The sequence below is a fragment of the Branchiostoma belcheri genome, unplaced genomic scaffold, assembly GCF_001625305.1.
Source record: "Branchiostoma belcheri isolate BF01 breed outbred unplaced genomic scaffold, Haploidv18h27 scaffold196, whole genome shotgun sequence".
Classification (NCBI taxonomy): Eukaryota; Metazoa; Chordata; class Leptocardii; order Amphioxiformes; family Branchiostomatidae; genus Branchiostoma; species Branchiostoma belcheri.
The window spans coordinates 188,909-209,684 of record NW_017803446.1 but is presented as its reverse complement, the minus strand read 5'-3'; the positions used below and the strand labels follow the sequence as shown (position 1 = coordinate 209,684).

Below are 20,776 nucleotides of genomic sequence, written 5' to 3'. Positions count from 1 at the left end.
AGTTTACACTGTGATTGGCTAAGACAGGTCGTGCCCCGCCCGTGGTCACCACGTGATAGAAGTCCACTTGTACATCACTATTGCGTAACATCAATTCATGACCCCATAGGTATCTACATAAAAATCTAAATCTGCATACAGTCCATGAGGCTAAGAGATAATATTACCACCAGGACTTTCTACTGAAGTACGGATCGTAGCTATAGAGTTCACTTTTATGCATTTTTTTATATCTCCTTAAAAAAACAGGGGGTTGCTGCAGGTATCAATGAATCATTCCTCGAATCGTCAAAAATGCAAATACAAAACTGAAAACATCAAATATTCTCTAAACTACACCAGACTAGTAAAGACCATGTATGCACATATGGATACATGCGAGTTCATACTTTACATACAATTTCTTTGCACTATCACTACTATATATGCGCTATATAGAGGCTACTCCCAGTCTGCAAAAGAAGAAATTCTAGATTCAACTATGAATATATAGAGGGCATTAAAGGGTCGGTTTTTGCTGAGCTTTGATTTTTAGCATCTTAAAAAAAACACTAGCACACCACCCGTTTGTTTGGTTCTTCGTCAATCCTCTCCAGCAGGATGCCATCGTCAAAACCTAAAGCTTCGGTCCCAATTACGTCCGTCACTCCGTGGCCGTCGGGGATGTAGCCCCGGTCAGTTTCGGTCGGGCTCTGGAGCCTGGCGGGCACCGGTTGTTGTGGTCAATTAAAAGTTTCCTTCAGTGGCATTTTGTCACCTTTATTGGTTAGTCTGCGGCAGGCACCCGGCAGGCACCCGGCAGGTACCCGGCAGCTTCTCTGACGATGTCTTCCACTGACCCACTTATAATTAATATAGAGTTCACCCTTTTGTTGTGATCATCTCACACATTTGACCTTGTCTTATGAAGTACAAACCTTTATTATGTGTATCTGGTCTGTGACGTGACAAATTAGACCTTTTGACCTACCATTCTGCATGTCAATCTTTCCCCTGGCCATGCATGTACTATCAACCAAGTTCTTACCATTTCCTGAGTTTCACCTTTTGATCGTCTTTCAATCTAACACGTCAATCTTTTTTCACGCACTTGCTTGTAATCTACTCTGTCCAAGCAAATAAACAAAACAAACCCATGGCTCAGCCAACGAAAACCATACTTCCATATTCGAAATCAAAATAAAGATTCCAATGGATTCCACAAATTAGGGACCCCGTACCAAATTTTTGTAAAAGACAAAAATTGGAGAGGGCCAAAGATAAACCACCAGGTTTCCGGCCCTCCACTACATGTCTATTTATCTTTCAATTGTTACATTTTATTTTATTCCTAAGTGCAAAACAATAAATAAACAAACAGTAATAAATAATAAACAATCTAATAAAATTTCAAGATATCTCCAACAATTGTACGGTGGTATTGCAACAAATATAATTTGAAAATTTCGTGTTTTAATGTAAAAAAAAACAATTGAATGGAATTACATATATCTCTTGACATTTGCTTATGAAAAAACAAAGGATCAATGCTATTCCACATAGAAATCGTGTGTCTCTAACTCAAGTAGCCTTTTCCTCCCAATTTTGCAACTCTAACATGCAATTATTTTTTTCCGGGTACCGGTATCATTGTAAATCTGACATTAGGAAATGACCCAAGAACACATTTGAGATGGCAACATTTATTTTCCAACACCGTGTCGAACAACATTTTACAATACATACACACTGCAGTTTATTTACCCGCTACATTATGTCGTGTATTATGTCGTGTGATTTTACTTCGACTTTTGAACATATTTGTGGAATTATCTTACATCTTTTACATTTATGGTTGGCACTAAAACATTCCACGAGAGGTGCACGTGGTGCCAACTACGAGAATGTAAACAAACATAGCTGACAGCTTTGTTTCAAGCTTCCAAACAGCCTTAGGCCACACTAATTCGATTTCTTGGTTCCCGGATTCGCCTCTTTAATTTTTTTCTGATTTGCAAGAAAAAAAGATTCTGGTTCTGAATCAACTCAAAAATGTGCATATTTTGCCCTCAACAGTTGAGGAAAGTCATTTTCTTCCTAGTTGTTACAGTTTTTCCATCTATCAATGCAGTGGTTTGATTAAAAGTTCAAAATTCATTGTTTAAATATTAACCCAGCCTTTTGTGTTGACTTCATGGCTCCTATTGTAGCATTTAGGGCTATAATAGGATGCCTAGACATGTATTTATTTTTTTCCACCCTGTCGCTTCATATTTTTTCTGAAAAAAATCCGAGAACCAACAAATTCAATTGGTGTGGGCTTAGAAAATCATAGTATTTTAGCACCTTCACTTTATGAATGGCACTTATTTGTTTAGGGTTAACGTTGATTCAACTTGATTTGAAAAGAAGTGACCAGAGATTGACTTTTTTTAAATCGTCCATGTTACATAATGCGACTTTAATGACCAAAAACAAACTAAATAATGACATATGCAAAATTTGGTCAACTTCCAAAATACTTTTTGCTCGTATCATCTACTTTTTTCTCTTTTTTTTTCAAAATTGTTAAAACAATAATAACAAGGGACTTCACACGTACCATGCCTATTATAATAAACAACACAAATTCTCTTATGTTCTGTTACATTACTAAGAGGTACATCATAATCTAGAAATTAGTAACGTTATACACAAATGTAAGATTCGTGACATGCAAATATACATAAAGATGTCAGGCGCTTGGATATGGGTGAAGCGGAGTGTACTTTTCTTCGCAGTTCACGCCACTTGCCCTGTGTGTGAACAAACAAAAATGAGTTGACACAAAGGTTTAAGATAATTCTTCTAGTTCTGGCTATTAATGTATGGTACAAAGGCCACACCAATTTAATTTGTTGCTTCTCGGATCGCCCTGTCAATTTTTTTCTGATTTGCAAAAAAAAATAATTTTTTTGTTCTACATCAACTATAAAATGCTCAATGAAAGCCATATTTTAACCCCAACGGTTGAAGAAAGTCCTTTTCTTTCTAGTTGTTCAGTGTAACAAGGCAATTTTGTTTCATCAAAAGTTCAAAATCTATTGTTTTAATCATAAACCAGCCTGGTATGTTCACTTCATGGCTCATATCGTAACATTTCTGGCTATAATGGGGTGCCTTAGATTGTTCTTGTTTTTTTTTTTATTTCGCCCGGTCGCTTCATATGTTTTCTACAAAAAATCCGAGAAACAACAAATTAGATTGGTGTGGCCTTATGGATTTTAAAAATAAGGAGATGTCCCACGTAACTATTTTGGGGCTATTTCAAACGATTCGAATATGAAGCGATGACAAAAATGAGCTAAGAAATGGCATTATATGTCATTATCAGACAGATTTCCTCATTCAGAATATATTTTTTATGTTTTGCCTTTCTGACATTGCATTCGATGCCTTTTACCAAGAACTAAGTTGTTAAAAAATTCATTTTTTCCTTAGAGTGGTGAATATTGTACTACAATAACTTGAGTATTGTAGAGTGGAAGTCGTTCCTTTCTTATAAAATATATTATCATTATGCAACTAACTATCTAACAAACTGTGTATCTGTATCAGTATAGCCAGTATGACTGCAATTTGGCGTAACACACCACCTTCTGTATCTGTATAACCGGTATAGTAGAAAATATAACCGCCATTCGGGGTAACGCACTAGCTACATAGGCACGCGGCTCGGTGACAGCTGAACAACCTGTCACACATAACCTTTGCAAATTAGAACATCTAGCGGTATTTAAAACTGCTTTGGTAAACGAGGGCACAGATAACGGTCTATATATTATTGTCAGACTGTATAAACATATAAGCGCGTATAATAATTGTATGTCATAACATACATGCTAAAGATAAGAGGTGTAGAAAGACGAGAGTCACCTTTTCTGGTTCACATGCCGACTGCAAAGAAAAAAATAGTTTTAACATTATAAGCATATCTTATATTTCATTTTAGTATATATTTTTTATTTTATATGTATGCATGTATGTATGTAAATTGTATGCATAAAAATGTATACAGTCGACATGTATCATCAACTATTTGCAAAATTTTTGCGAATTACCATAAAATGCGGACCAAAGTAAACATGTTCACAACCATCAATTGCATAATTTATGCTAATAAAAACAAATTATGATTACCATTAAAGACAGTTTCACAGTTAACATGCTGACAATCAATGAACGCACCGTCAATTTCTTGCATAATTTATGCTAATGAGTATAAATTACCATAAAAGACGGACAGTTTCCAGGCGCCCCCGCACATGGTGGTGATGTCCGGGCCGTCTCCCACGCACGGCGTGTCACATGACTCGTACAGGACTTCTTTTCCCTCCAAGTTCCGGACGAAGTCTTCATGGGTACCGCAGAAACATTCTTCATAATACTCCGTACCTAAATAAGAAAATGGTAGAAAAAGGAAGGAAATTTAATGGTATTACTTCCAATTGTTTGCATAAGGCCACAGGAAGTAAATTTTATTGTTGACATCCTCCGCAGACTCTAATCCAATGCGAGCGAGCGGAAAAAATTGAAGGCGGGCCGAAAAAAACAAGGTTCCTACATTTAAGATTTTGACTCAGTGGAAACATTACATATACAAATCAGAGCCTTTTCTTGTCTCCTCTCTTCATAGTTATCTGTCATCCACCTTCCGGCATGGCAACAGACATCTTTGCCCATTTTCGCCACTGTCAGAAGGCAACAAAATTTCTTGTTTTGTTTCCCCAAATCAGGCGAAAATTAATGCGCGCGCTGATGTCATCCATAAATTACTTACTGTGGCCTAATACAATCGATTGTTTTGTATTTCTTCGTTGTTTTTTTTTTATTATTTTCCTATGTCTTTACTTTTTTCAATTAGTAGCTACGAAATAAGTCAATTTAGAGAGTTCTTTCACTAACTTGAAAAAAACTATATATTTGCATATTCAATACTACCAGATAGAACTGATAAACCAGAAAAATATGATATACCGGGGAACCGGTTTTGATATTTCCTTTTTGCTATGTATTTAAAGTTAGCTGCACATTCTTAAGAGCAAATGTCTGTAAGGATCAAACAATGGTGGCAGGGGTCAAAAAATCGATTTGGCTCAAATTTTGCACAGCTTTAAAATTTTCAAAAGGTCAGTTTTAAGGGTCTGGGCATCACTAAGACAATACAGTGTTTTGGGCTTTTGAAATATCCCTATTTCTGCCCATTTTTGAAGCGCTTTAACTCCAAAGATGGTGATTTTTTTTCTTTCAAAATGTAATAACAGATACATAATCATATGTGCTATAAAATGCATGTTTGTAAAGTTTGACCTTTTGAAAATTTTATAGCTGTCTTAGGAAAGCAGATAAGTTGGACATTTCAGCACTGTTTTTGTCTTTCCGATATATTCAAGCATTTGTTTGTAATCGCGTCCGTCCTAAACTTTGGCAATTTTCATGTTTTTGGCATGCCTAAATCATGGAAAATGGCCCTAAAACATGCTTGGGCTGTTACCATGGCAACGGTCGATGTGGAGCAGAAAGAAAGCTATTTTGAGGGGTTGTGGGCCAAGTACTATCACTGTGCAAAATTTGAGCCAAATCGATTTTTTGACCCCTGCCACCATTGTTTGATCCTTACAGACATTTGCTCTTAAAAACTGTTGAATTCTTCTTACATGGGCACAAACTAATAAACAAGAACATCTTATGAACCATAATCTTCATGAGTTACGTCATATGCATATACATGTATTTTCCTTTTCTGTACGTAAGACCATGTTGACTTGATTATATGGATGACTTCCGCGCGCGCATGATTTTTCGGCCGTTTCAACAAAAAAAAAGTTTTCAACCATGCTGTAAATCATACAAAACAGTTGCAAAATTACCAAATATATAACGTAAGTTGCACCAAAAAATATTGGAAAGAAAACAATATCAATGTTGTAGAATGCCAAAATCATACAAAAAGACGAAAATGTAAAGAAATGAATTTGAAGAATAAATTATCCGCCACGCCATACCCTGTGTCATTTTTTTTCTGAAGTTTTTAGAATGAAAGCAACTTTTTTTGCCAAACTTTTTTTGTTCACACGCTCGCATTAGTGTTGGAGTTCCCAGAGGATGCCATCCATATGATTAAATCAACATGGCCTAAGTAAAGTGAAACAAGTACTAGTGTTTGTAAATATTATAATTTCTAATAAAACGTATGTGACAAGACCTTTAATAATTTCCATTTGAGACTGAGATAGCTCAGTATTGTTAGTTAACAAATTTTATATTACATTGTATATATAGAAATACTTTACAATCGGAACCGCATATTTCCCTATGATGTATAACAATGCCTAGTATGTATGTCAGTTGCACTACGTTCGGAAATGCATTGTTAACAATAAAAACTAGCTTACATGTATGTTCACTGTGAAACCAAGTAACATCTAGCGTCAGTGCACAGTAAACCAGTCAGAATTGCCCCGATGAAGATGACAGAAGGTCATCGAAACGTCGGCTCGTGAAAAATAAATGGTTGTGATCAAAGAACTTTGCTATTCAGTACTAGTATTGTCACCTACCGGCATATTCGTATCCCAGCTCCCGGCAGTAGTCCAGGCAGATGTCGTTGGTGAGAGTGTTGCGGAAGATCTTGGGACCATGGGACATCATGCGGTCCTTATTGTCCTCGTAACATCCAAGGTTGCGTACTAAGAGACAGTTTAGACAGATGTTAGTCCAGCGGACTTTGAACAAAGGATTCTGTAATGACTGTTGCTTGGTTCACAGTGCACGTTTTTACTGTTGACAATGCATTTCCGAAACAGTCAGAATTGCCCTGATGAAGATGACAGACGGTCATCGAAACGTCGGGTCGTAAAAAATAAATGGTTGTAATCAAAGAACTTTGCTATTCATTCGTTTACCAACCTGATGAAATTATTTACGAGGGTATTACTGACTGTGTGACAGAAAAATACCTCCGTAATGTCCGTAGTCGATGCAGCCGGGACAGTCGCAGTACTCGGCGGTGACGCCACACCAGCCGTACGGCGAGCAGCAGGCGAAGATCCCGCTCGGATTGCACTCGGCTTCCGCGGCACCGTCGGCAGGGTAGCCCCAGCCGCAGCGGTTGTCGTCCCGCCAGGTCTTCTCACCCTCCACGGCATCAGTGCCTGGTGGATTCACGTAAGGCCACACCAAATTAATTTTATGGATGACATCCACGCGCGCATTGATTTTCGTCTGTTCTCAAAAAAAAAAAGATTACGTCCTCCTTCCAAGGCTCTGGCCTGGCTCTAGGCCTGGGTAGTCCATGATAGCTAGTGACAATACGGAGCCAGTGGTAACTCTGGAGGACGGCACCCAGGCTACCGAAGCTCCACGACTCAAGAACTCAGTACATACGTACAGTGCTGATTCATAAATTCCGCAAAAAGCCAGCATGTGCCAGCTTGTCGTATACGTCACTATGTGCTACCGCAAATTCACAATACCAGCTTTGTATTAATGTGGTTTAGTAGCATTTTTATTTTTGGCCGGATTTTTCTTTTATTCGGCCGCGTGCACTATTTTGGGGAACTTCAGAGGATGTCATCCATAAAATTACGTCAGTGTGGCCTAAAGATCAAAACTGGTTCTGCTATACTCTGGAAACCAGACTCTGTGCAGCGTACGGGGAGCTTAAAAGCATCCAGTGCAGTTTTAAGGTGTTGGAAAACAGATTTTTCAAAGTCAATATTCTAGTCATTTATGTACAAGGTGAGTTGAAACCATACTATCCCAATGTAAAATGACCCTCATGGAGCAAATATACCCCAAATTCTGACGGAAAATGGTTACTGGAAGGGCCCTTGGCTGATTTCAGGGGTACCTTCCCTAAAATAAAGGACTCATCTTGGGGCTTGTTTCTGCAGTTTTAAATACCCAAAGTATGAAATACTGCTTGAAATGTGCTAATGTGAAGTAGTATGTGTCAATATCATCAAGATTGCCTTATTCAGAATATTTCCAGTTTTGCTGCTCTGAAATCGCATTGGGTGCCTTCAAACGCAAGGAATGCGCAATTTCAGGCCGGCAAAACTGGATTTTCAAAGTCAATATTCTGGTGATTCTTTTAATTTCGTAAGTTAAATCAACTCTATCCCATAATAAACTGATATAGAACTTTATTGCACGGCAGTTGTTCATGGTACAATGTATGGCAAAGTACAAACAACAAACAAAAATAAATAAAATGAATGTGTTCAATAAGCAAAAATGCGATAACACTTATGGAAAATGGTTGCTTGTTTCGCATCATCATGCATTCAGTTTCCGACTGTATGAGGCCCTAGTTTGTGAGAGGTTCTAACATATAACGAATGCAATATATGATACTACAATATCACAGCACATGCAAAGCAAAAAAGAAAGTTTTAAGCAGAGCGTATACCAACTTCTGAAGGACTGACCGTCGCCGCTGCCCTGTGTCTCCCTGTAGTCGGTACAGCCGGGACAGTCGCAGTGGTCCGCGGTGATGCCACACCAGCTGTACGGGGAGCAGCACGGGTAGATCCCGTCAGGATCACACTCGGCAGGGTTACCGTCTTCAGCAGGGTAGCCGGGCCCGCACTGGTAGTCATCGCGCCACTTCTTAGGAACTGTTGATAAAAAAAATGGTATTTCTCTTTATTTTTTTTCAAAGCTTTATTCAACAAAACAAAAAAATACATAGACAACAATAAAACAAGAGTACACTCAGACACACCTAAACACACATATGCATACTAACTATACGTATTTGTAAAAAAATATAGGGCATAAAAGTTCCTACTTTTTGTTATGTTTTTTTATTTTGTTTTTAACTGTTGCTATATGTTTTTTTCCATTCGGTGTACATGTTTAACAAAATCTATAAAGCTGTGTATTGAAAGCTTCGCTTTCTCTCGGTTTTTCAAAATATATATATCTTGCCCAAAAGAATTATAACGTTATTTCTCTTTATTTCTTTTTGGAAGAATGTGCAAATGAAAGAGGTCTAGATTGACTGAAAAATAAAAGTATTCAATGTAATTTCAGGGCGACAAATCTGACTTTTTTTGATAGTCTGTTCCTTCTTTTAATAAAGAATCAAGTTGAATCAATCGTATTTTGTAGTATACTAAAATTTGTGAAGAGAGAAATGTCGCTGAAGGAAAATGATTGGTTCTTTTGTATCGTAGGCTGCTTTCAGTTATGGTCGATACAAATAAAGAGATTCCTCATGTAGCTTCATTTGGGGCTATTTCAAGCGGTTCAAGTATGAAATGACGAATATGTGCTAAGAAATGCCAGTAGATGCCAATATCATACAATTTCCTCATCCAGAATATTTTGTTTGTTTTGCCGCTCTGGAATTGCATTGGATGTCTTTAAGCCCACTTACCCGCATCACTCGCCCCTGGTTTCAGACCCAGGCCTCCAAGCAGGCCGAAAATCCCCGCTAGCATGCTGCCCAGATCCTGGAACTCCCTCCACCGGGATGCCTTCCTGAGCGCCGGCGCTTCGGCGGCGGCTCCGCCTCCTGTCCCCGGGCGATCAACATCAGCGCACCGACCACCGCCACCAGTGTGGCTACTTGGAAGACAGTCCCCCTCATCGTTTCAGTTGCTGCTTGGACGAAAAGAAAAACAGTTCTTTTAAATACAAATCCTTTTGTAAAAAGGGAGTAAACTCAAAGTAGATGTACCAATTTGAAAATAGTATCAAGACGTAGAAAATAAACTCAGCTGACAAACGCAGGGAGGGATGAAAATGTGACACGTACTGCGTACCCCTTCTTTGCCGCTCAGTCCAAGTCTTTGCGATGCGGTCAGTTTTCTTTCTGCCCTGCCGATGTTTATGCGAATTGAGCCGATTACGTTAGGTCATGAAATGGTACAATTTCCTACAATTAGAAAATTGCCCCCTGTAGTTGTGTAATGGATGACATCCTCTGAAGTCCCCCAAACTAGTGCGCGCGGGCGAATAAAAACAATAAAATTCCGGCCAAAAATAAAAATGCTACTAAACCACAGGAATGCAAAGCTGGTATTGTGAATTTGCGGTAGTGCATAGCGACGTATACGACAAGCCGGCACAAGCTGGCTTTTGCGGAATTTATGATACATCACTGCACGTGTGTACTGAGTTTTGGAGTCCTAGAGCTTCGGCAGCCTGGATGCCATCTTTCAGAGTTATCGCCGGCTCCGTATTATCCCCGGGTCTAGAGCCAGGCCAGAGCCTATGAGGACGTGATTTTTTTAGAACAGACGAAAATCCATGCGCGCGTGGATGTCATCCATAAAATTAAATCGGTGTGGCCTAACTGGTGCCATCTGGCCCTCTTCTTAAAAAATGCAAACGCATGTGATAATGTCTTACATAAATGACACAACCATGGATAGGACAGGGACCTCTTATAGTTGTTGTCGTGCTTCAAACGTTTAATTCTATTCGGCACTTTGTAACAGACTTCTTCATTTACATTTGATGCTACTGATATAAAGATATCCAGATCTTTAAGTTCGTCAAGGGTTTTGATCGCGTTGACCCGAACAGCCTGTTCAACTTCAACGTTGATGAACGCACGAGAGGTCACTCGTACAAGATAGTCAAACCTCAAACCAAGAAGTCAACCAGAGCTAACTTCTTTAGTGTTAGGACAGTGAACTCTTGGAACAGTCTACCGGCCGAAGTTGTAGCTGCTGAAACTGTTAATATCTTTAAGTCAAAGATAGACAATTATTGGAAGGGAGTACAACATTGACTTTACCTAAGAAACTCTAACAAACTCTCACATTTTAACTCTTAACTTTAGAACTGAACTTTATATTTGTGTTGTTTAATGTTAAACTTAAGAAGCGGATTTTTATAGGCTTTATAGCCTCTTTATCCGACCATTATGTATGTATGTATAAACATTTAAAATGTAAGATAATTAACCCCCATGACTCATGATCACTAACTGCCCAATAGACTGGCCCAAAAACGGCTGACCATTACATAGCAATTAGCAATCTTTGCATAACTCTTTCTCAGTAAATGGCAAATTTGACGAGCATATGCATGTTTCAGCGAGTTTGTGGTTCATAGCATGCGGGTACTGCAATATTCGTAGCATGGGTGCCATACTGAAGGTCAACTAAGGCCACAGCAAGTAAATTTCATGGATGACATCCTCCGCAGACTCCAAATCTAATGCAATATGGTGAAAAAAGAAGACGGGCCAAAACAAAGATTCCTACATCTTTCAAAGACATCATAAAAAGACCATACTGGTTCTTTATGTTTATTGATAACACTTTTAAACGGAGGTCAAAAGAAAAAAAAAAGATGTCAAGAAAGGTAAGCAGAGCTATAGCCATCAAATATTCTAATGTAAAAATGTAGAATTTATCGTTAGTTAGGCCATGCTAATTTTATTATATGGATGACATCCTCTGGGAGCCCAAAAACTGATGCGAGTGTGCGAATAAAAAAAAGTTTTGCAAAGAAAAAGTTGCTTTCACTATGAAATCTACGTGGTCATGAATGTTGAACAAATGACACAGAGTATGGTATGACGAATAATCTACTCTTCAAATTCATTTCTTTATATTTTTGTCTTTCTCGTTTGATTTTGGAATTATATGACATTGGTATATTGTTTTCAAATATGTTTTTTTAACTCACGGTATATATTTGCTCATTTTGAAACTGCTTTGTGCGATTTAAAGTATGGTTGAAGACTGTTTTTTTAACGGCTGAAAATTATTGCGCGTGGATATCATCCATATAATGAAACGAACATGGCCTTATACATGTACCATCAGTTTTCAGTCAATTGTTTAACCTTCATTAACATGTTTTATTTACATTCATTGAATGTATTTTCACACGCTAGCATAACCATACCTAACTGTGGCAACGCAAATTGTATCATTGCCAAGTGGGACTAGCTTTGATAAATATTGGAAGACATTCATCAGTTCAATATGATACGATGCATTTAGTTGACTATATTTGTGGGTGGTATATGATTATGTATAAATATTAACGTACTACATTTTGTATTTGTACTTTTATTCAGGTTGTATTGCTTGCTTATCATGAAAGTTCATCTGTGTTGGTAGTAATCATAGTAAAACGTTGAACTTTTTTCCAACACACAGTCCTACATTGGCGAGACAGAACGCTCACTGAGGACCAGATTTCTTGAACGCAAACGCCCCAGCTCGCTGTCATCTGAGGTTTCTCAACACATCCACATCGAATCACCGGGCCATACAGTCTCTCTGGATAAAGTTAGAATACTGGACACTGAACAGGACTACTTTTTAAGAGGCATTAAGGAGGCTATATATATCAGAGCACTTCAGCCTTCACTGGTGATGGTGGACGATATAAACTCCCTGGCACTTTTGATCAATTGCTTACAGTCTCGTGTGAATAAGGTCACGTGTTTGTAAACGGTAACTCTCGCGAGATCACGTTGTGAGGTGATTAGTCATTAATTATCCTGATGAAGGCGACAGTGGTTCGCTGAAAATTTGATCTCTCTGTAAACTGTGTGTTGGAATAAAGTTCAACATTTTACTATGTATTGCTTGCTGTTTTATTGAAGGAGAGCACGGCCGTCATGTCAAAGGCGTTTACTCGTAGTTCTCTTGAGCTTGGCTTACATGTACATATATACCAGTACTAGATGTATTTGTATTATTATAATACTGAGACATAACATTAGCACCAACCAAGATGTACGCATGAAATACTACAAAAAAAAAGGAAAGAAGAACTCGGAGATTTATGATCTCTGGGACGTTTTCGCGGCATTTTCGGTAATATATTTGACCGGGGGAGACGATTGTATGGTGCAATTTAAATAGTATTTTACACACAGTCAATCATGATTACGTCACTAAAAATCCTTCCAACCTCTTTGCAGCCGTCTATGCTAAATAAACATATCAACAAACCCACAGACAAAATAACCCAAAACAATACTTCCGTACCCAGAGATAATTTTAATTTAAAAATGCTATGTGATCAAACATGCAATTTCGGGGCGACAAACTGAAAATATTCTGAGTAAGGCAATCTGTATGATATTGACACATACTGTCCCACATTAGCACATTTTAATCGGTATTCCATACTTCACAGGCGTTTAAAACTGCAGAAACAAGCCCGAAGCTGAGTCCTTTGTTTTCTGGGTGGTACCCTAAAAATCAATCCAGGTCCTTCCAGGAACCGTTTTCCGTCAGAATTTTTGGCATGTTTGCTCCATGAATGTCGATATACATTAGTACAGTGTTGTTTCAACTTACTAATGTAGATAAGTGACTAGAATATTGACTTTGAAAAATCTGGTTTCCAAGCCCTAAAAACTGGATGCCTTTAGGCCACAGCAAGTAATTTTTATGGATGACATCAGCGCGTGCATTGATTTTCGCCTGATTTTGAAGAAAAAAATTTTTGTTGCCTTCTGACAGTGGTCAACATGCCGAAAATGTGCAAAGATGTCTGCTGCCCTGCCGCAAGGACCAAGGTGCATAGCAGATAACTATGAAGAGAGGAGACAATAACTCTGATTTAATGTTTTGTTTCTTAAACTTTGATGCAGTGATATGTGATGCTGGCTGTGTATATGTGATGTTCCCACTGAATCAAAACCATTTGTACAATGCTTGAGTCAAAATGTTTAAATGTAGGAACTTTGCTTTTTTCGGCCCGCCTTGTTTTTTTGCCCGCTCGCATTAGATTTAGAGTCTGCGGAGGATGCCATCCCTAAAATTAACTTGATGCGGCCTTAACAGCTAAACTTGAAGTCCCCGGTGCTGCCATAGGCAGTAGTATAGCCGACATAGTTGACAGGAAGAGGATGTGGATCGGTCCACTGCATGAAGGGGGTGCGTCCGCCCTCTTTGCCGACTGAGACGGTGCCATCCCCCGACCAAGCTATCCAGAAGCCGCGAAACTCGGTACCAGAGAGAATCCCTACAACACAAACAAGAAATGACTTTTTAAAAAAGCTGACTGGGGGGTAGGAAAAAGCCCGTTGGGTGGCGTGAGTGTGATGACAATGTGTGACTCAAATAATTGGTCACCTTAGTGACTTGAAATTGACTAATGTTAACAAGACTGCACCATGACTGGACTAATATCGTGATCTTTCTACAGGAAAAGAGAAATTTTGTACAGCAATATTACTAATTTTTAGCGATTTCGTGCGGTAAAGAATTGCATAACTTCTTTTTTTCAATTGGCCAGTCTTTCTCTCCTGACATCTGCTTGGTCTTGTAGTAATATATAATGAAAGTTCCTTGGAAGCATGGAAGGAACAAACGACGAAAAGTGATACTCAAGTTTGTGTATAAAGTTTCGGTCACAACCCGCCGTGCGTGCTTTTTGTCCGTACGTTTTTGGGAGGCTACGTCAGCTACATTTTTTTCTGAAAACGTGGGAAAGGAGTGGCGTCGACGCACGTCACTCGCACGGTTGCGCAAGGTGTAAGAGTGGGGTCTGCACGCCACGTCTGGCCGTGAGCGGTTGCATGCATCGTACGTTGCGCAAGTGGTAAGTGAGCTGTACGTGCTTACAACGTACGATCTCTGTGCGATTGCAACTTTACCGTAAGGAGGTCGTACTCACACGTGCTTCTTCCGTACGGCACGTACGGGGCACGCGCGTCGCCCGTATTCGAAAATTTTTTACATGCACTTAAAGTTCTACGGCGTGTCTGCGTGCTCCAAAATCCGTAGGATTCCGTACGGAGGCGGTACTCACCACGCACGGATGCCCTACGTTTGCCCACGTTTTTGCACGTAGACAGCACGCAGAAGCACGTATGGCGGGTTGTGACCGAGGCTTAACTTGCTGTAACGCCCTTCTCCAAAAGTAGAGTAATAACTAGATCAACAATTTTCGGCTTGTTTTCGTGCCATTTTTTGACTAAAATGTAACTCAATAGTTGCTCCCGACCATTAGCTAACCTTGGTTGGAATGGCGGTTGAAGGCGGTTTTGAATATATTACGGTGGTTTTAAAAGAGTGACACACTATTGTTTGGGAGTGCATCTTCATAAAAGCGTTCTTTACCTGGTGTGGGAACTTCTACCAGTCTGGCGCCTACGTCTCGGCGGATGAATGACCTGGTGTTGCCGTCACCTCCGATGACGATCTCGTACATGTAGTCCAGATCCCGGTCCTCCGCTGACAGACCGATGCGAACATCATTACTGGCCCTGGCTTCAAAAGTCAACGGTGAGGCGGCGATACCCTGCAGATCCCACCTGTACCGGTAGGTGGTGTCGGTGGATCTCTCTTGGCAGGTGTCAGGGTTGAAAAATATGTCCTCCATTAAATGTGTAATCTTTTCTGCAATAACAAGAACGCCATGATCATGATCACACACGTAATGCGAAGTCGAATGAAACTACATTGAAAATGTTGAAATGAGGATTTTCTTTGTGCTTTCACAAGAAATAGTTTTATTTGTAAATATTGTAGTGCAAAAGCTGTGAAAGACGAAATACATTTTATCTCAAACTGTTCGTTACATGACAACGCTCGAGATGAGTTGACTATTCAAACATCTACAATTTATCCCAATTTCCCAAAACCTACAAATTTTAGCAAAGGGGGAACATTACGTCTTCCATGGTTTGCAAAAGAGAAGTCAAACCCTTCAGACATAGTTTTAGACATAGCAAAAGTTTTAGACAATTTAGATTTCATTATGTACATTTTGAAGTTACTTTATACTCTGTTTCAGAGTTCTTTTATGTTTGTAACTTGCAATTAGCCTTCGGGCATGGATTTGCAATCAACTTCTCGGTACTGTTTAGAAATATTTTATGATTTTCTTGACCTACGAGTCCACCCCATTTCCTGTGTCAAATCTTTTAGCTTCCTGCCTGTCAATCTTTCCGACCCACGTGCTGTCTACCTACTTTTTAAGTTCATCCCATTTCCCGCACCTGACCTATTGTTCGGTCATTTCGGACATGCCACCGATCTTGTGCCCTTGGGAAAGGCACTTTACACGACTTTCCTCATTTCGCTCAGGTGTAAATGGGTATTGTACTGTCCCTGTGTTGGTGGCGGCATTGATATAAGTTGAAAAAACTTGAGTGTGCCGTCACCACGTCTTGTGATTACATGTTTCGGAATATTTAAACAAACAATAAACAAACAATAAATAAATAAATAAATAAAAACAATAAACAAACAAATAAACAAACAATAAACAAACAATAAACAAACAATAAACAGATAACTCACCATTGTTCACACGATCCTTGCTTGTTGAGGCCGGCAGACTGGCAACCATAGACACCAGACTGAGTGTAATCATCAACGAAAATCCAAAAGACATGATGTTTCTCTTCGGTAGAATCTGTAAGGAATAACACATCTGATAATACTAGAGTCCCACGATCTCATACCTTCGCCAAATGATGTTGATCTTTATGACTGACAAAGGTGATTCCACCTGATTATGCAAATAGGATCCTCATTTGCATTAATTATTTCAGTTGATCATATTCTCCATCAAAAGACAACCTTATCTTAACAAAGAAAGCCATTCAATCATTTCCTCATAAATTATGCAAATGAGGTCCTTATCTGAATAAGTTATGTTTAATGATGTTCACCTTCACTTACCTTTCAAATGCCCCAAGAATGAAATTCCAGGCAGTTAGCATTATGGAATTATAACATTTTCTCATTAATTATGCAAATTAAGTGTTAATTTACATAATCAATATCTGCCTGTTTTTCTCTCGTTCTCAATTACATATGTCACAAGCTTGAATAGTCCTATAATGTAATGCAGCTGATTTATAGAATTTCTCCATTAATTATGCAAATTACATCCAGATTTGCATAATTGTCACATAATTATGTCAACCGTCAGTTAAGCTACCAACATACCAAAAATCATGACGATCCGTCAACCAGTTCTTGAGTTATCCTCTTTTTAATATTTTCAAACAGATAGCCCTGCAGTTTCTGTGTTACTTATTCCCCAGCTAAAGAGCCCATCCAAATTTCGTCACCCCAGCATGTCTAGATCATGAGATACCAAAACCGGAAGTTCAGCTGCAGTACCATAACAAGCCGCTAGGGGGTCCAAAATCTCATCATTTCCAGGTCTCATCAAGACCTACCCACCTACCAAATATCAAGATAATCCATCTAAGCTTTCTCAAGTTTTGCTGTTGACAGACACACAGACACACGGCCAGGAAAACATAACCTTCGTCAATTCTTGGCGAAGGTAATAATTCGCAGCGGTTGAATGATTCCATTCTGATGATAATGCAGCCTTTGACATGTCCCTCGCAAATCGTTTAAAGGTACGTGTACGTTTTCTCTCCGACAAAGCCTTGGTAACACCATGGAGGTAGCCATGGTAACACTGAGTATACAATGATAAAGGAATCGACTTTCATTGATTCCCAAAGCATTTTTAACATGCATATTCACAAAATCATGCAATCCTCTTTTGAAACCAAAACGAGCGATGAAGTGTGCAAAGAAAAGAAGGATTCATTCACATGTACAAGCCGACAGCAAAGATAATACCGACTTTTCAATACTTGATTCTTTGCCATTTTATCTTTCAGCTAGCAACATAAACGGTGACTCATAGATGTACATTGTCCATACAGGTACTTTCATTAGAATCATTCACTCACGTTGTCGTTGAATCAATCACTTTCGCTTAAAGTGATGTAAAGTGCCTTTGATAAGGGCACAACGTCGGGATATGTAGGTGTATTTGAACCTATAGGACCCATGGATTCCGGGCCCGGGGCGAATGCCCTACCATTACGCCACACACACCGTGATTTTCTGTAACGCCTCTGTCTGAAGCAAAGTATCGCCCGGCCCTTGCCTGGTCCGCATGTGATGCGATGACGATCCAACTTTACGTTGTTTTGCCAATTGGATCTTCTACTGGCCGCAGCTTGTCAGTGGTAGGTACTGCATGCACATAAAGACTACGCGTTAACGACTGTGCATGATGTACATGTGAGTAGAGCTAGAGCTGAGCTAGAGCTGCAATGTAATATTACCTGATGTGATTCCACTGTGTTGGCTAAAGTTTGTCAGTGGTACATGGTAGGTACTGCACTGAACATTGTGTGCTAAATACTCTGCATGGTAGAGTTGTACAGATTACTAAATTGGCGGACATAGCAACTAATAAGTATCTAATACCAGCTCGGAAAAGAACAAGAAAGAGACATACATGTACTTTTAAATACCAGGGTTATCAACCAAGGATTGAAGTGGGCACAAATCAGTTCTTTTCCCTAGAAGTAGAAGGCTATCATAGAGTGGAACTCGCTACCACCACATACAGTAGGGACATGTGGCTTGTATCCAAAGATCTCCCATACCAAATTTCAGGTCATTTGGTTTTAATAATAGGGCACAGGAGCAGAAAATGTAAATTTTTGGTCCTGAAAATAGCCAAAAAAACTATTTTGTACAATGTATAAAGGGGTATTTGTCAAAAGCATGAATGATATCCTTTGGATGTGTCCAAGGTACTCGTATTCCCTTACCAAATTTCATGTCATTTGGATTTAATATGGGGCACAGGAGCCAAAAATGTATTTTTTTGGTCCGAAAATATCCCAAAAGCCCTATTTTCCACAATTTTACAGTTAGGTATGTCAAAAGCTTGAATGAGGTTTTGTAGACATATGTCCAAGGTATCCCCATACCAAATTTCAGGTCATTTTGCTTTATTACCAGGGCTCCACAAAAAAAAAATAAATAAATAAAACAATTTTAAAAATTAAAAAAAACAACAACACCTGGGGGTATTTGGCTACTCTACCTTCATGCCAAATGTCATGTCATTTGGCCCAAAAATGAAGAAATTAAATCCATTTAACGAAATGGCAGGAGAAGGAGAAGAAGGAGAAGGAGAAACACAAGAGAAAGAAATATGTGCTTCTCACTATCATTTGTTATGGCTTCACCACAAAGTGATGCTTCACCACAAACTTGTGTTGGAGCCATAACAAATGAGACGGAAGGTTGCTATGCAAGCTCTTATCAGTAAGTCAGGTTGCTATCAGAAGTCGTGATCGTGTGTGTGTGTAAAAGGTTAATTCCTTTTCGTGGGACATGTTTCGTGGTTACAATGTTGTCATATTGCTGTCAGGCGACAAAGACTGTGACGAATAACAACTAATGAGGCTGAGCTAGTATATTTAAACCGAAGTGGTGCGTGGATGGCAACAGGTATTCAAATTCGTTTAAATGCATCCATTCACTGTGCAAGTGCAAAGAAAAGAAGAATTCACTGGTAGACGGCAACTTATACCGACTAATACCAATTTTTCAATACTCTATTCTTGTTAACTAATTGCCATTTCATCTTTCAGTAAAATAAACTGTGACTCTTTAATGTGTTTTGTCCATGCAGTAAGTTTCATTAGAATCTTTCACTCGCTCTGACGAGCTCGCCTGAAATATTTCAGAGCTGACAGAGCATAACATTGTTGTTATGGTTTAACTCTCAACAGGTGTAAGCATGTATCCGGTATGACAATTGCAAAGGAAGGAGGAAGAGGAAAAATAACAGAAAAACAAACAGCAAATAACTTCCTCCAAGGTTTCTGTGGAACTCGGGAAGTAAAGACAACCTGTCTGACTTCAAAACAAAGAAACAGAAGAGTGTGGATCAGTTACTACCAGAGGGCCATTGCTCTGCGAAGAGAAGATGGCGCTAATCGCTACTCTCTGTACTGTATTTCTGCTGGCTGAGCTGTCGTCTAGCTCCCAGGTCCAACTCCATCGTGACCTTTCAGTTTGGGGTGAAAATGTGACGGAAATACCGGAGGATGCGCCAGTCGGTGGCACGGTGGTTCGGCTGAGAGATTCTCTTGTTGCCGCCAGCCTGGTTAGTTCTGCTGACGACGACAATGGGACGTGTTGGTCAGTCAACATCACCACAGGAGACGATTGGGGGCGGTTTGGGGTTCGCGCTGAGGACTGGGCGCTGGTCGTAGCGGCTCCGCTGGACTACAACCTGTACTCGCGGTACAACCTGACGGTGGAGCTGACAAACACCTGGAACGAGAACGTCTTGTACGTGACCCTCATCATCGTAGTCATAGACGTGCCTGAATACCCGCCATTCTATAACAAACGGTGTGAAACGCCAGTCCTTCTGGATAAAGAAAAGGGAGAGAATTATACTTTGATCAACAGTGACAGAATTTATATTACTGCTAACGGAGATTTTTTTGCGAAGTACAGAGATAATCTTCAGTACTCTTATGTGAAGAGATACCCCGCTAACTTTGTCTTGAAAAGCGACTGTTCCTTACGATCTGTTATCAGCAAAAAGACATTTAAAGGAGACGGGGGTGTCTTCACCTCGGTGATTCAAGAAAAAGGACGGTTACAAGGTAGACTCGAAGCTGAATGTCGCGATCGGGAGTGGAAGACTAAGGGGAAGATTACTATATTGAACCTTTCTCTGGATGACGACTTGCCTCAGTGGGTAGTAAACGGCCAGTTCCAATGGGTGACACATCCCCGCTATGTCATCGCCATTGAGTTAAACGAGATGTGGTCCACATCACCATACTGGTTTCGCTGTGGAGCTAATATCACGTTGGGGGATTCAACAATTCTATTTGAGTCGACATTTCAGTACAACTTTTACAGGGGTGTCCTGGTGGATTGTACGGTATGTATTGTGACAGGGACTGTGTTTGCTAAGAACGGTGCCCGCTGTCATGGCTTAAACGGTGCCTGTGAGTGCC

The 20,776-nt window shown here is 39.6% G+C and overlaps 1 protein-coding gene and 1 pseudogene across 1 annotated transcript; both read right to left on the bottom strand.

Moving 5' to 3' along the window:
- Positions 1-3,885: 3,885 nt before the first annotated feature.
- LOC109468229 lies at positions 3,886-9,838 on the bottom strand (annotated as a pseudogene).
- A 3,948-nt stretch (positions 9,839-13,786) lies between these two features.
- LOC109468217 (C3 and PZP-like alpha-2-macroglobulin domain-containing protein 8) lies at positions 13,787-18,160 on the bottom strand. Its single transcript, XM_019766472.1, has 4 exons — positions 17,829-18,160; positions 16,260-16,374; positions 15,075-15,353; positions 13,787-13,974 (listed from the first exon to the last, which is right to left on the bottom strand). Exons 1-4 carry the CDS (start codon positions 17,889-17,891, stop codon positions 13,787-13,789), a joined length of 645 nt encoding a protein of 214 aa, XP_019622031.1. The 5' UTR covers positions 17,892-18,160.
- Between the last annotated feature and the right edge of the window lie 2,616 nt (positions 18,161-20,776).